Genomic DNA, 14,955 nt, shown 5'->3' with positions numbered 1-14,955 from the left:
GTGGGGAGTTTCGAGCTCTCACCTCGTTTTGGGAGAAGGCGAGTGGCTTAGAAGAGCTGCAGCCGTTCCAGCAGGGCACGATGTTGCCTTAAAGTAATTTCTCTCTTTGGTGCTGCCCTGCTTGCTTCCAGTTTCCGTCTGGCTTTAGCGGGACTCCTCGCTGCTGTTTTAGCCTTACAGTCTTGTGCAGGCTCGTGGCCGTGGAGGCCACCAGCTTCTTGACTTTCCTGGAGGTTTTTTTTTTTTTTGTGCTTCGTGACAGACACGTCTTTGGTGATCAGCTCAGTAGCGCTGGAGCAACAGGAACATTTTTCAACATGACCAGTTTTCCCCATCTCTGTCCCCCAATACAGGGAAGAGAGGGATGTGGGCTAACCTATCGGTGGACCTGGTGTTCACTGAGTTTAGCTTTCCTAAAACTGACTCGGTAATAAGTTTATCCATCCACAGGGGAGGAAAGTCTCCACTCCCCTCTGTGTCTGTGTTTCTTCCATGTCACGAAACTGTTGTCTGCATATCAGAACCACGGGATGGCAGCAAAATTGGGGAACGGGCCTGTGAACCCACCCGGGTACATCTGCATCATCTCGGTGTTCTGCGAGAGGATTTATATTATAGTCTCTAGACTGCAGAAACTTTCAAGAGGACAATCTTTCAGATTTCTTGCTGTTATAAATGAATGCTTTTGTATCAATAGTACAGAAGATACATTATTCATTATTATTCTTGTAGTTATTTGTCCTATTTTCCTGATGCAGAATGCCTTTAGGTATTATGTAGCTCTAATTTCAAATACTATATCTGACAAACAAAGCGTTAAAAAACATGAAATAAACCTATAGGATTATGTGAGGTCTAAACTGTGAATGGCCACAAGGCCTCGAATGTGTATTGTACACTCAGGCACTTCACTGAAGATGCTTCATAGGTATGGCTTATCAAAAGGGTAAGTGGACAGATTTTTTTTTTTTTTAAAAAACACGCATATTTCTTAACAAGAGCAGTGTGAACACCTACAGTCTCGTATAAACCGCCCAGACAGATTCCCGGTTATTTATCATTAACGCGGTTTTGCAACGACTGAATGAGAGAGAAGGTGAAAACATCTGTCACCGGGAGACAAAGAGAAATCTGCCTCCTCGAGCCTGTGTGAATGGTGACCACTTAGCAGCTCTGACGAGCCGGCGCCCCGGGCGGCAAAAGGCATCGCATCCCCCGTCCCCCCGGCGGGTCCCGCTCCCGGGGCACTCCCGCGCACATCGGTCGCTGATGGGGCAGCCGCCACTACACATCCTTCCTTCTTCACATACCAAGTTTGAGGAAAGAGGGGGAAGCGTGCGCTGTTTTGGCACCCAGGTTGTAAGAGCTGGCTATACAGTGAAAAAGATCGATTATGTATGAATTTGTTTCTTTCTTCGTTGTGCGCTTTATGCCTTGAGGGAGGGAAGCAGAAAAAGAACCAAAACACTCGAAGGGTTTTTATCTCTAATAAGCACTGTTAGCTTTACTGTGTGATTTAATCCCACGAGTTTAATTTGGGTACGTTAACGGAGGAGAGCTCAGGCTGAAGCCGAGTTACACAGTCGCTGCGTAAATGCAGCGGGTAACCGATAACGGAGCTGGCAGCGATCGCTGAAGGGCGAGTCCCCACCAGGATCCCTCATTCCTCCAGCAACGACGAAACCCTCCGGGTTTATCGGTCCGGCCGTGGCAAACGGATATTTTCCTACTCCCCGCGCCAGTGCCAGAGACGGGGATTTAAGGCCTGATCCGGCTTCAGGGGAGGAGGGAGCCGGGGTCCATTGCGGACGGAGTGCGGTCAACGGGCTGATTCAAGAAAAGAAGCGGGGAGTGTGGCCGGGCTGGGCGGGGAAGTAAGACAGTGGAGACAGAGGAGACAGGGGCTTGGAGTCTGAGGGGGCTGCCCTGCGAGAGGCGCCTGGAAACAGCGGGAAGAAGAGCAAAAAAAAAAAAGGTCAGCTGTCTCCAGGAAGGGCACAGCAAGGCCCGGATTTTTAAATCCAGAAACACAGCATTTTCTTTTGACTTTTTAAACAATTAAAGTTTAAAATCTCTCTCATTGTCAAGAAGTAAACCTGTAGAGTAAGCAGAAGAGTCCACATTATTCAGTTCAGATAAACGCTGTAAATAAACCCCAGTTCTTCTGAAACTTCCTGGTGTCCCCTGTCGTTTATTGCCTGTGCCATTTCCTGCTGAGAAATACAGTCTTTCGTGCAAATGTTTTCACGTGGAAAATAATGTAAAATTGAAAAAAGAGTAAAAGACTTATCTGTCTTCATGGTGAAGGGATTTTCCTTCATGGAAAAGGGTTAATTGCTCTGATTGTCTGTATCAACATTTTAGAAACCTCATTGTTTTATTTTTGTCATGTCAATAAATGCATAATTAGAAGCTGCTATTATAAGCCTGAAGAACAACACATACACATCCCATGAGGTTTTGCATGACATTTAAGTATGGGTTAAGGCTAAAGCTCCAGGAGCTACATGTGGCTTACACACATGTAAACATTTCATTTCTTTCATGGGGTTTGTACCAGCAATTTCAAAAGGCAGAGTTTAAAAAACCCCTGTGTGTAGGGAGTGGAACCGATTCAGATACATTATCTAGGCTTCCTGAGCCAGCTCAGCTAAGCCCACTCACCCGGGGTTTGCCTCTGATGCGGTCAGCCCCGTCTGCTGGTGCTTGGAGCATAGGATGAGGCGGCCTTATTTAAAGATGTATTTTCGATGTCTAGAAAGATTGGGCCTATGTCATTCCTATGGTAATTCTTGTTCTCTTTTCTAAGAGGGCTGATTAAAGATGCTAACCTTGCTGTGTCCCAAGTGCACAAGGCAAAAAAAAAAGTCACTTTGAACATTCAGATTGTTCCATGTTGCAGTGGCTGCTGCTTGCTACAAAAGGAAAAGGGGATGCATACAAGAGATGCCTGCAGTTCTTCATATCTCTGATGCTGCACAAAGGTAGTGCAAGACCCTTTACTCTGTCTGAAGTCCAAATTTCAGCTGTAACTCTCCATGTGTGCCCTCTGCTTATTTTGGGAATTATTCCTTTCATTTTTCTATGAGCCTTTCAAGAAAAAAATCTACATGCAATGCAAGTAGGACTACAAGTACAAAAAGGTTGTCGATTTTACTGGTGATGAAAATTCCAAGCTGTCCTGATGCTCCTTTCACACGCATTTTCTAGTTTTAAAATGCAAGTATGTCCAGAATTGCTTCCTGAGCTTTTCTGCGTTAAAAAAATGGATGGAAGAACCTTTGTGATTAATACTTAGTATCGTTTTTGACAAGGAATATTTTTGGAACAACCTCTCTATCAGGACAGGCTGTCAAATAATTTAATTCTTTGCAGCCACCAAAGAAACACAACCCAAAACCTAAAAAACCCTTTCCACCTACATAGGCCCCCACTTTTGTGGCCCTGGTCCCTGAGGAAAGAGCTGCTCCTGGACATTGTAATGCTGCTTCCTTCCTTGTAGGTATGTGAGCTGAGAAGGGAGAAGGGGTGTTCCCAGCTGCATTCCCGTCTACTTCCAGTGCTTTTCTCCAGTGAGATTTGTGCCATGTCTTGACCCGCACTGTGATCTGATACAGCATAAGTCTGAGACCAGGTTTTTGGAACACAGGGACTCCATTTTTTCCTTTACAGTCTGAACCAGGAACATTTTTATTACTGGCCAAAAGCATTACATCAAGCTGTATATAAGACCAAATCTTTTTGACTAGCTGCAGTTAATATTTTCTCCCTCAATGCTAATTATTTTGAAATATATTCTTTTCTATTAAAACTGGAAAAGAAAGTCTCTGGGAAACTAACATAGCAATAATTTGCCCCGTGTGTTGTCTATTTATAATCTCTGGCCATTAGGAAAACCAGTTTGATTTCGTAAGTAAGTGAGTAGATACTGATTTACTCCATTAAAAAAAAGAATAGGAAGTGGTGTTAAATTGCTATAGCCAGCCTGTGATTTGTTCAGGTTTTGGATCAGGTGTATGGCATCTAGTTCTTGTTTCTGATTTACTGTCCGGTCAGTTAACTAGAGAATACAGTTTTGTTTATCCAGCTGGTGTATTTTGCTTTTGCCGAAATAAAAGCACATTTTTTTTAAACATGGTGATTAATAAATATAAATTTTACTGTAGGTATGCTCATCTAGAGAAGATGTAAGATTTTCCAAGAATGCTACTGACTTTATTATTGTATTAAAAATAAGATAGGGGAATTTTTTTATGTTTGGATTGTTCTTCAGTATTCTTTATGGCTGAATATTCACTAGAGGAGTAAACTGTAATGTAACTCTGATAAATTAATATACAAAAGGTTTGCTGATATTAAAAAAGTATATAAAAAAAGTATTTTGACAAAAATGTTTGTATAACCACAAAATAAATATACCCTGTATTTCAGTTGCTGTGAATAAAGAAGTATTTTGAAGATAGACATGGAGGGTAGATAACACAGCACAAAGGGCCTGTTTAAAGATTACGTATTCTAGCACTTCCTAGTGTTGAGAATTGTTAGGATTAATAGCCTTGCTTGGCACTAGAAGCTAAAGTAGTTGAAGTCTTAGGCCACAAGAGTTGAGCGAGAGTAAATTTTTTGATAAAACTAATGCCCCAAACACAGACCTAGCTGAATCTGTCAGATACAAGCAGAATGAAGATAAGGACCAAGGAAACAATTCCAAGAGAATGAGGTAACTTCAGAAGGCCAGCCCAGCGACCAAGAAAACTAAGAAGAAATCAAGAGACCACCGACCAGAATTAAATGATTGGACTTTGGGATTGGGTGCTGGATGTTACAGGTATAATTGGGAGGGCACAATCTGGGGTAGGGGATCCCTCTTTGGAGGCACCCAGCTGGAGTTGCTCTGCATGTCGGATAAATAAACCACTTATTTACTCAGCGGGTTGGAGACTCATCTTTTTCGTGCAGGCTGAGCCCTACTGAGATGGCATCTGCATAATTCCTACCACGGCCTAGGTGGCAGCAGCATAATTCCGGCTACGCCAGGATGATGTATTTGAACACTGTGCCATCTTACTGTTGCTGGTTGATGTCATCTGGGTAGAGTGGATTTAAGAATACAAAGAAAACTACTTTGAACTGAATAGGAAAGAACATTAAAGAACATGAAAGATGGAAGAATATGCTGTTACTTGATTTTATATTCATACTATTTGCTTTATTAATTTTGAATGTTCATCCTTCTGTGGGATGAAAAGTGTGATGTTCACTGTTCTTGCTGAGCCTAAATCCTACTACTTTTACCTCTGGTGAAAAGCACACAAAATTTTCCACAGGAGTTGTTTTTTGTCATTTTAGAAATTTGGTCTCAGCACTGATGGAAAAATAATGGATGTGTTAGATCTGATGACATGTGTGTGCAGGTAGAAATGCTATGTTCACCTTATAGCTCCCTAATACTGCCTTATCATTCATACTGAGATCGGAAAAAGCCATCATAAGCAACATTTTCTTTTCTGTTGAGTGAAGAGGTTTATGAGCCCAGAAACAATTTCACTTAGTGAAAAAGCCTTTTTAAAAAAAATAGATCCCCTGAAATTTCTGTGAAAGCTCTGTTAATGAAGCATGCAGCATGGAGCATGCAAAGTCAGGAAAGGCAAAAAGAGAGCTTACGGATTTCTGTACTGGGAGACCAAAAGGCATCACTGAGCTCCTACTTTAACTCGGGCAACGGGGCTACCCTGTGACAGCTGCATTTTGAACTAAGGTCTTTTTTTTAGGACAACATAACAGACTTTGACTTTTACGTGTCTGACTATTCAGAATAACAGCTACTGACAAATTGTTCAAATGATCACCACCACAGTCAAAATCTGAGCACTTTTAGTATATGGTATTTTCCGGAGTCCCTTTCTAGCAACCCACACATCCCCTTACACAAAAACCTAGAGACTGGGATATACTATGTTTTATTCAACTTTTTAGGTACTGGGCACATAGAGAGGTCCATAATACGCAAACTATGTTTCAGAGTTTTCACTAAGGCACTTGCAGAGCAAATCTGTAAAGCCCATTTGAAGTTGCTGGAGAACAGAGTATGGAGGAAGGCTCTTAACACTAGATATCTGAAATTCAATCTGAGTTGCCCATCAGCCTTCAAGCTGAAATTAACTTTGATAAATTGGTGGCCGATTTAAGAGAGACCTGGTGCCTGCTTCTGTACCTGTACTACCAAACAACATGCAGTACATACTAGAAAGGTTGACTTTTGTGATTCTATGGTCCCTGTATGTACTAAGTGTGTTCACGAATCCACAGAAAACGTTTAGAATTCAGGATTATTCAGATCCAGTTTGAGAGAAGGTGATAATGGCTTAGATGTGCATCTACAGCAGCGTCTAATTACCCAAGCATATGATGGAGTGATTCAGTCTGCAGTTTGAGGCTGAAAGATTTTAGGGCTGATTAGTAGCTATATGATAAACTCTGACAGTTTACGAAGTCAGTCCACAGTGGCTGGCTTCTTAGTTTTTAATAGCTTTGATACAATTAATAACATAAATACAGGAAAGATCAGATAGGTATGAAATAATATTCATCTTCACTTTGTGTTTTTAGTTACAAGGGGAATATTCTCTCCCTAAAGCAGTCCTAAGGAGAAGCTGTGCAAGTTACTGTAAAAATCGCATGTAGAGCAGATTAAGAAAATTGCTGAAGATGAATAATTTTAGAAAGGACTTCTGTGTTGTATTAATCACTGTACTATTGGTAACAGCTTATTAAAATAAATGTCACTTGTTACACATAAATTCTTTTACAGTACGGTGCACTGTAGACCTCAGCTAAAAAAAAAAAAAAGAAAAAAAGAATAAAGAGAAGACTGAACACCATCAAGTGGTAGATGTTGTAATAGCAGTTACAACGATGTATGTAGGTAAGTTCCCATTAGCAATAATGTTCTTTCCCGACTAGAAAACTACAAAGCCGCTTTTTTCCCTTCAATTTACAACGCATGTAACATAAACATGCTTAGAATTAATAGTGATGTATTACATAAGAAATATACATACCACAATCTTAAAAGCGCAAACGAACTATAAATTGAGAAAACAGTATCACATAGAAATAAAATAAAAAATCACAGAATCACAGAATCACTAAGGTTGGAAAAGACCTGTAAGATCATCAAGTCCAACCAAAAAAAAAAAAAAAAAAAACCCCAAAAAACCCCCCAAAAAAACCCCACCCCACACAACAACAACAAACCACAACACACCAAAAACCAACCCACCCAACACCACACAGCTCCATGCCCATCAAGCTACATCCCACAATGCCACATCCACACGCTCCTTGAATACCTCCAGGGAGGGTGACTCTACCACCTCCCTGGGCAGCCTATTCCAATGTTTCACTACTCTCTCAGTAAAGAACTTTTTCCTAATATCTAGCCTGAAATATAAAAACCTCTTTAGTTACAAAAGCTTCACTTACAGCAAGTCATTTGTTGCCCACGTCAAGTATATGTTCCCTGAAACAGACAACTGGAGAACAATATTTTATCAAAATTAATCTTAAGTGAGATTTTAAAAATGATTGTGAATTAAGAATTCACACAAAGGAATTAAAGAGGTTTTTTCCAAATTTCACTGTACAGCCCCTTCATTGAAAAGGTGGGTGGCTCTTAAAAGAGCCTTTGAGTTAAAACAGATGATGCGAGACACTCTACTTGGAGCTGGTGTACTTGGTGACAGCCTTGGTGCCCTCGGAGACGGCGTGCTTGGCCAGCTCGCCGGGCAGCAGCAGCCGCACGGCCGTCTGGATCTCCCGCGAGGTGATGGTGGAGCGCTTGTTGTAGTGCGCCAGGCGCGAGGCCTCGCCCGCGATGCGCTCGAAGATGTCGTTGACGAAGGAGTTCATGATGCCCATGGCCTTGGACGAGATGCCCGTGTCGGGGTGCACCTGCTTCAGCACCTTGTACACGTAGATCGAGTAGCTCTCCTTGCGGCTCTTCTTACGCTTCTTGTCGCCCTTCTTCTGCGTCTTAGTGACGGCCTTCTTGGAGCCCTTCTTGGGCGCGGGGGCGGACTTGGCCGGCTCAGGCATCGCAGCAAACGAGCGCCTCTCACAGACTCTAACGAGCAACGTTACCAACACCGGAAAGGCTGTTTAAGAAGAAGTAGACGCGTACCACATATTTATAGCTGTCTTATGCAAATGAGCAGTATTCCCTGTGCGTACTGCCATTGGTCAAAAACAACACGCGTCATAACTACCAATTAGCCTTTTTTTATTGGTCGGAATTCGATTCACCTTTTCATTGGCTGCCCAGAGGAGACCTACTTCTCAGCCTATCAGCGAAGGGGCGAGGTGGGAAAACGAGGTTATAGCTGAGAAGTGCCGGTTGGTTGCTCCGGTCTGCTGCTGGTTGCTCTTAGTCGAGAACAAGCAAGCAAGGATGTCCGGCCGTGGGAAGCAGGGCGGGAAGGCGCGGGCCAAGGCCAAGTCGCGCTCGTCGCGGGCCGGGCTGCAGTTCCCCGTGGGCCGCGTGCACCGGCTGCTGCGCAAGGGCAACTACGCGGAGCGGGTGGGCGCCGGCGCCCCGGTGTACCTGGCGGCCGTGCTGGAGTACCTGACGGCCGAGATCCTGGAGCTGGCGGGCAACGCGGCCCGCGACAACAAGAAGACGCGCATCATCCCCCGCCACCTGCAGCTGGCCATCCGCAACGACGAGGAGCTCAACAAGCTGCTGGGCAAGGTGACCATCGCGCAGGGCGGGGTACTGCCCAACATCCAGGCCGTACTGCTGCCCAAGAAGACCGACAGCCACAAGGCTAAAGCCAAGTAAATACAACGGAAAAGGGGCACCTTGTCTCTTCTGTAGAAGATAATCTAAAGGCTCTTTTTAGAGCCACCCACAAAATCATAAGAGAGCTCAGTTATCCCTACTATAGTTACGCTTTTTTATGTGAGTTACTCAACCCGTGTTTTGTCTTATTTTCTCCATGTTTATTAACAGTATATTTCGTTTGGTGGTAGTAGCAACTGTTTCCATGTTTTTGTTAAGACAAAGTCGTGCCAAAATGTCCTCCCAAAGCAAGTTCTTCCTGGGATGGGATATTTTCCGTTTAGTTCTTAAGCCGGAGAACACGGGAACAGTGCATTTTGGTCAGCGCTCCCGCCCCTCCCCCTCTTCCGCGTTTTTCTTCATCGACAGTGGCTGAAACAGCAGTAGAGATACGAGGCGAAGGGGGGGGAAGGGGCAGCGGGCCGGGCTCTCCGCTGGCCAATCCTTGGTCAGGGCGGGCTTTTTCAATACTTAAAGCTCCTTTTCTTTTCTCATCGGGAACAAAAGGAATGGGAGAGCTCAGGACTGTTTTTGGGTCAGTAAGGAAACCTTCCCCTCCTCCCCCGAATAGACAAAACTATTGAAAGAGACACCTTAGAAGAAATAATACAACAGATTAGACATGGCTCAGTAGTACCGTGCCTGACAATCGCATCACTTTCGTTACAAAATATATTCTTAAAAAAATGCACATCTGATTTTTATCAAATCAGTGCTACAAAAGATTGCTTCCCGGTAGTCAAACCAATTACTCGGCAAAAAAAAAGTAGAAGTTTACACTTCCCTAAAGCCGCCGCGTTATACCGTGCTCGTTAGCGTTTCTTTCGGTAATCGTAGGGGAAAAAAAGACACAATTGACCTCTGACGACTTACGAATTACTGGATCCTTGCTGCAGGTTACTGACGACCTCGGTGCCTCAGCTCCTTTAGGAAAAGTGTGGGTGGCTCTTAAAAGAGCCGTTGGATAACAAAATATGTAGAGCAGAACTCTTCTGGTATAATTTACTTCTTTTTGGGTGCTGCCTTCTTTGCCTTGGCTGCTTTGGGCTTGGCCGCCTTGGGCTTGGCTGCTTTGGGCTTCACTGCCTTTGCCTTGGCCGGGCTCTTCGCTGCCTTCTTGGGGCGGCCTGCCTTGGTCGCCTTCTTGGGGCTCTTAGCCGCTTTCTTGGCCGCGGTGGCCGCCGGCTTCTTGGCCTTCTTGGGGCTCTTCTTCACCGCCGCAGCCTTTTTGGGCTTCTTGGCAGCGCTGGCGGGCTTCTTGGCCGCCGGCTTCTTGGGCTTGGCTGCGGCCGCCCGCTTCTTGGGGGCTTTTTCCTTCACTTCTCCTGGCTTCTTGTTGAGGCGGAAAGAGCCGGAGGCGCCGGTGCCCTTGGTCTGCACCAGGGTGCCCTTGCTGACGAGACTCTTGAGCCCCAGCTTGATGCGGCTGTTGTTCTTCTCCACATCGTAGCCGCCGGCGGCCAGCGCCTTCTTGAGCGCGGCGAGAGAGAGTCCCTTGCGCTCCTTGGAGGCGGACACGGCCTTGGTGATCAGCTCGGTGACGCTGGGGCCCGCCGGCTTGCGGGCTTTGGAGCCGCCCGCCGCCTTCTTCGGCTTCTTGGCGGCGGCCTTGGCGCCGGGCGCGGGCGCATCGGGGGCGGCGGCGGGAGCGGTCTCGGACATCGCGGCAGCGTCCTCTGCGGAGCAGGCGAACACAATTGGGCTGGCGCGGGTCAGATGCTCGTATTTTTAGAGAGCAGCCGCGCGGTGATTGGTGCGTTGCAGAGCCCGCCCCGCTGCACGGCCGGGGAGCCCTTCGGTGTGCTCGATTTGTGTTTCTTTGGACTAACAAAAGTGTATTTTCCTCGGAATTTCTGCCACCAAATCGCCCCATTTCCCCGGTGAGGGAGGAGAAGAGCAGGTACTTGCGTTCGGGAGAGTTTCCAGCCGCAAACACGCGGGCTGAGTTAAAGGAAAGACGATAAATCTCGTGTGCTGCTGCTGGAGAGACCTCTGAAGAGAGAAACTTTTGTTTTTCCTTGCAAATTAAAAAATTCCTTTTGACATAAATGTTACAGCAACGACTCGGTCTGATTCTTTAGAGGGTTTTCTTGGGCTCAAAGTTGAAATCTGCCGATATAAAGCTATTTTGACATTTTAAATTGATTTTGAAGAGGAGGAAGTAACACAAACTCCTCTTTCAGCTGTGAATATGGATTAAGAACCGGTTCCTTTGACCATGTGTTTTACCTCCTAAAACGCTGAAGTCTAGTGAAATAGTGTCTCGTACAACCTCTTACTGCAGTTTTTATAAAGCCATAAGCGATTTGTTACTATCTGGAGATTTATGAACATACAGTTGTTTTATTTTGTCTTCCTGGAATTTCACTAGAAGGGAGGCAAACTTACCCTGCTACCTTGTGTTGGGTGTTTTCTTTCTTTTGTTTGTTTTCGATATGAATTTCTGTACCAGTTATTAAGTAAATCAAGCTATTTGCTTTTCATGTTGCATGTCACTTTCAAGGAAAGTAATTTGATATCTGATGTTACAAAATGCAGCTTTGTGAAAGAAAGCAAGCTCCTGAACTTCTGGTGTTATTTACTGAAATTGTCTTTCTAATAATTTAGGATGTTCAAGGACTAGTGTAGCAATTTAGTAGTTATGCTCTTCCTGTCCAGAGAGTATTATCTTGTTATGTATTTTCTCTAATAGTAGTAGAATTTAGAACCATATTACTGTTTGGGTTATTTTTAACACATCTCACACAGTATGTCTACACAAAGGTTTATCTAAAGCCAATTCTGAGTCCTCTTCCCACTCTAAATAAAACCCACCTAATTCTTCCTTATGCATTTTACAGCCATCAGTGAAATGAGGAAATGCTTTCAGGACAAAAACTGGAGCACTTTGTGATAACCTGAGTTTTAACAAGGGGAGAGGTAGGCCATAGGTTGTTCCTGAAGAACCAGGAAGAATTCAATCAATATTGATATCTGGTTGAAGATGATGTAATAGGCTGAACTGAACAGAGGTCTGGAATAATATTTCATTAATCTGTACCTGATTTTAAACAAGTGTATTATCCATTGCCTTTTGTAGTTATTTAAGAATCACAGAGACTACACTTCAGTCCTGCCCCCTGATTTCTTTTAATATAACCAGATATAACATATAATGTAAACACAGTATTTAAGTAGATATTAGCAACCAAAATTTCAGTTTGTATGAATAGGTAAGTTTAATCCTATTTCCACCTCATTGTTTCTTTTGCAATGGCTATTTTGTAAATACTAAATGTGTATATAACACGAAAAAATTTTAGTTTGCTGTAAAATTGTGTTTCAGTGAATATGAAACTGTGAATAAATGCAATGAAGGGTGAAATTGCAACCTGCACCCTAGAATTAAAAAATATCAGAAAAAAGGGTGCAGGAAAAGTGCACCTGAACTCTGCAATACTTCAACAGGAAGATAATTGAGAGAAGGGCTAATCAAATTGGGACTTGCAGGGTCTTGTTTGTAGACGTTATGTAACACAAAATAAGGATACAGGAATGAAATAAATTGGAGTGGATGTGGGTATTGAAGATATACCTTCGCAAATTACCAAAACTGAAGTAAAATAAATATATATATTTTTAAGCCTATATCCTATATATGTTTCTAAATCAATGAATGAGACTTTCCATTGACTTGACTACATAGTGAAATGAAGTAGCAAAGCTGGGAGGAGATTCTATTTATCTGCTACCAAGACACTTCATAGCACAAAGACAGAGAAGAAGGATGGACTATGAGTGACATGTCAGCAAAATGAAAACTCGTGTTCCCTACTCTCGTTATTTTTATTATTATTGTATTACTCATACACACATACTGCAGTAACCTTCACTGGAGGAGATTTAAATACTCCAGCCCTCAGTTGTGGCTTCACAGAGTGTTGATTCATGTTTATTGGTGGCTGAAATTGAGGTGGCTAAAATGGTGACCATCCCAGTTGTCTGCCTGGCTTTTCTCCCAGCAGTTGCTACCCTCTCCCCATTCCCAACAGGGACAGCTAATAATATGCGTAGCAGCTTCTGATCTCCAACGGTTACAGTCTACTATCTTAAAATAAACTGAAGTAACTTCAGAAATTTCATGACACAGAGAGAAGCTCTGATCTTTCTTTTTTAATGGCTTTGCAGCAAAGACATAAAATAACTTTAGCAATATAGAATTGCTGCTTGGAACACGTGTTCTTCTCTACAGGAAAGAAATACATGCAGGAACTACATTTTGGAAAGTTAAGGTGCATTTGGCATTTTTAAAAAGAGTTTGCTCTGCAGTCAGAGCAGGTAGTTTAGAAGGAATGGACAGATGTACTCAGGCAAAGAAATAATGTGGTGAAGGATTATATAAAAGGCAGGAATGTCCGTTTCACCTGCAGCTGAGCAAATGAGAAAAGGAAATAATCCTGTTTTCGGTATAGGATATTGTGGAAAGACTTCATGAAGAAGGCGCCACATAGATTCTGACATGCAATTTGGCTTTTCCAATGGACTGGAGGGAGGTAGACTTCATCATTCATTAAGAGAGGAGAGTGATATCAGGATCTCCAGAGGTACTTTTGGAGAGAGCATCACTGTAATGCCTACTACATCTGAATGACTTCAATCCTTCTCACCTCATGGGCAGCCCAGCAGGCAACACTACATCACAAATCTGCAAAAGGTTGCAATCTGAACCCTGCAAGTCACTTCCCTTCAGATACCCACATCTGTTCAACTTTTGCAGTTATCTATTAAGACCTCTTGGCATAAGCAAGGTGACACATGGACCACAGCCAAGGGCTGGCACTGCATCTGAGAGCTATCAAACATTCCTATCTCCAGTTTAGGACCTGCCAGTACTTGTTCCTAAGAAAATGAGCTCTGGGTTATATTTAGATACATTTGCAATAATGAGAGGTAGCACAGTAGTTGTTCTTCTCAAGCAATTTTGTTAGGAGGCATTAGCATGAGAGCTAGCCACACAAATGTGGCTAATGGGCTGCTCTACCTGCTGCAGGTGAGTGCTGTGATCAGTCATTCTTAGGCAGCTGGAGGAAGTACAGGTGATATGCTTGTGCACCACAGCCCCACTCCTTCCTTCAAGTAACAATTTTCAGAGAGATTTAGGTGAGGGCCCTTACGTTATGTGCTGCACTCCGCATACATGTTCCACAGGAAAGAGGTGTAAATACTCCCTGCAACCGCGATTACACTCCTATTACAGTGTTACACCCATGCCTTACTTGCCCTCAGTGACTTCACCCTTCATCTGAGTTACAAATGTAATAACTTGTGTGATCAAACCAGCCAGCACAGTTTAACAGCTTTTAACTCTTAGCTAAGCAATTTTAAAGTGGTACCTACCAAACTACAAACTCATTGCAGCTCAGCAAACAAGTCTCTGCCTACATAATGCTAATATTGCTGCTGCTGCTAAGACTCCTGAGTGTAATGAGGCCACACAAGGCCTTCTAGATCGAGTGTGTGGCTGAGCATCTATAAGGGGCAGGACAAATAGGGTAGGGCCATGGATGACTGTCCCCATAGACTCAGCTTCCTGGAATGTTGTACACTCCTCCCTGTACTCTTGGTTAAGGGTTGGGGCACCTATTGTGGCCTCCCTTCATCATTGCCACGGCATGTCATTTGGCAATTGAAAACCTATAGTCCAAAACCCGGATATGTCCATAGTTAGGAGGCACTGGGAAGGATGCCCTTCCTCAGACAGCAAAAAAAACCCAGCAAAAATGCAGGGGTCCAAAACCCTTCCCAGAACAACTAATGAGGAAAGAAGATGCACTTTGTTCTCTACTGTACGGGAGTTTACCAGGTTAACATATTTTTACTTTTCTCACACACCGACAAGGATCCTTACTGTTAGTCAGATATCAAAGAACAGAATTATTTATGTCTTAAAGTACTTTGGTCTTCTAAAACTAACCTAAGGCACTTGACAAACTGTCTTCTGGACCACTCTGGCATGCTTTGAATGTAGCCGTCAACCAGTGATTGACGAGCTCAGGCCCTGAGGCAAACTGTCCATGAAAGTAAGCAACATTAACAGAAGCTCCATCAGCCATGGCTCCCCAACGAAATCAACTCCT

At 43.7% G+C, this 14,955-nt stretch overlaps 4 protein-coding genes across 5 annotated transcripts in view; 2 read left to right on the top strand and 2 right to left on the bottom strand.

Annotated features, from left to right (window-relative positions):
• LOC132316987 (histone H3-like) overlaps positions 1 to 14,955 on the top strand; it is a 42,807-nt gene that overhangs the window by 23,104 nt on the left and 4,748 nt on the right. The gene's annotated exons all lie outside the window — the stretch shown is intronic.
• Positions 7,675 to 8,312, bottom strand: LOC132316994 (histone H2B 1/2/3/4/6). The gene has a single exon (XM_059817348.1). The coding sequence runs from the start codon at positions 8,095 to 8,097 to the stop codon at positions 7,717 to 7,719; it is 381 nt and encodes a 126-aa protein (XP_059673331.1). The 5' UTR covers positions 8,098 to 8,312; the 3' UTR covers positions 7,675 to 7,716.
• On the top strand, positions 8,427 to 8,857 carry LOC132316989 (histone H2A-IV). Of its 2 annotated transcripts, XM_059817341.1 has the most exons (2): positions 8,427 to 8,530; positions 8,636 to 8,857. In XM_059817341.1, exons 1-2 carry the CDS (start codon positions 8,450 to 8,452, stop codon positions 8,837 to 8,839), a joined length of 285 nt encoding a protein of 94 aa, XP_059673324.1. In that variant the 5' UTR covers positions 8,427 to 8,449; the 3' UTR covers positions 8,840 to 8,857. The 2 variants fall into 2 exon arrangements, with proteins under 2 accessions (XP_059673324.1, XP_059673323.1); XM_059817340.1 differs by having other exon boundaries at positions 8,427 to 8,857.
• Positions 9,826 to 10,501, bottom strand: LOC132316986 (histone H1.01). The gene has a single exon (XM_059817336.1). The coding sequence runs from the start codon at positions 10,499 to 10,501 to the stop codon at positions 9,842 to 9,844; it is 660 nt and encodes a 219-aa protein (XP_059673319.1). The 3' UTR covers positions 9,826 to 9,841.

The sequence above is a fragment of the Gavia stellata genome, chromosome 4 (assembly GCF_030936135.1).
Source record: "Gavia stellata isolate bGavSte3 chromosome 4, bGavSte3.hap2, whole genome shotgun sequence".
Taxonomy (NCBI): domain Eukaryota; kingdom Metazoa; phylum Chordata; class Aves; order Gaviiformes; family Gaviidae; genus Gavia; species Gavia stellata.
The sequence above is the reverse complement of the archived record's forward strand: the minus strand, read 5'-3'. Positions and strand labels throughout refer to the sequence as shown.

Excerpts from the sequence above, each read along its gene's own strand:
- LOC132316994 (XM_059817348.1), bottom strand. The coding sequence starts at position 8,097 with ATGCCTGAGCCGGCCAAGTCCGCCCCCGCGCCCAAGAAGGGCTCCAAG.
- LOC132316989 (XM_059817340.1), top strand. The coding sequence starts at position 8,450 with ATGTCCGGCCGTGGGAAGCAGGGCGGGAAGGCGCGGGCCAAGGCCAAG.
- LOC132316986 (XM_059817336.1), bottom strand. The coding sequence starts at position 10,501 with ATGTCCGAGACCGCTCCCGCCGCCGCCCCCGATGCGCCCGCGCCCGGC.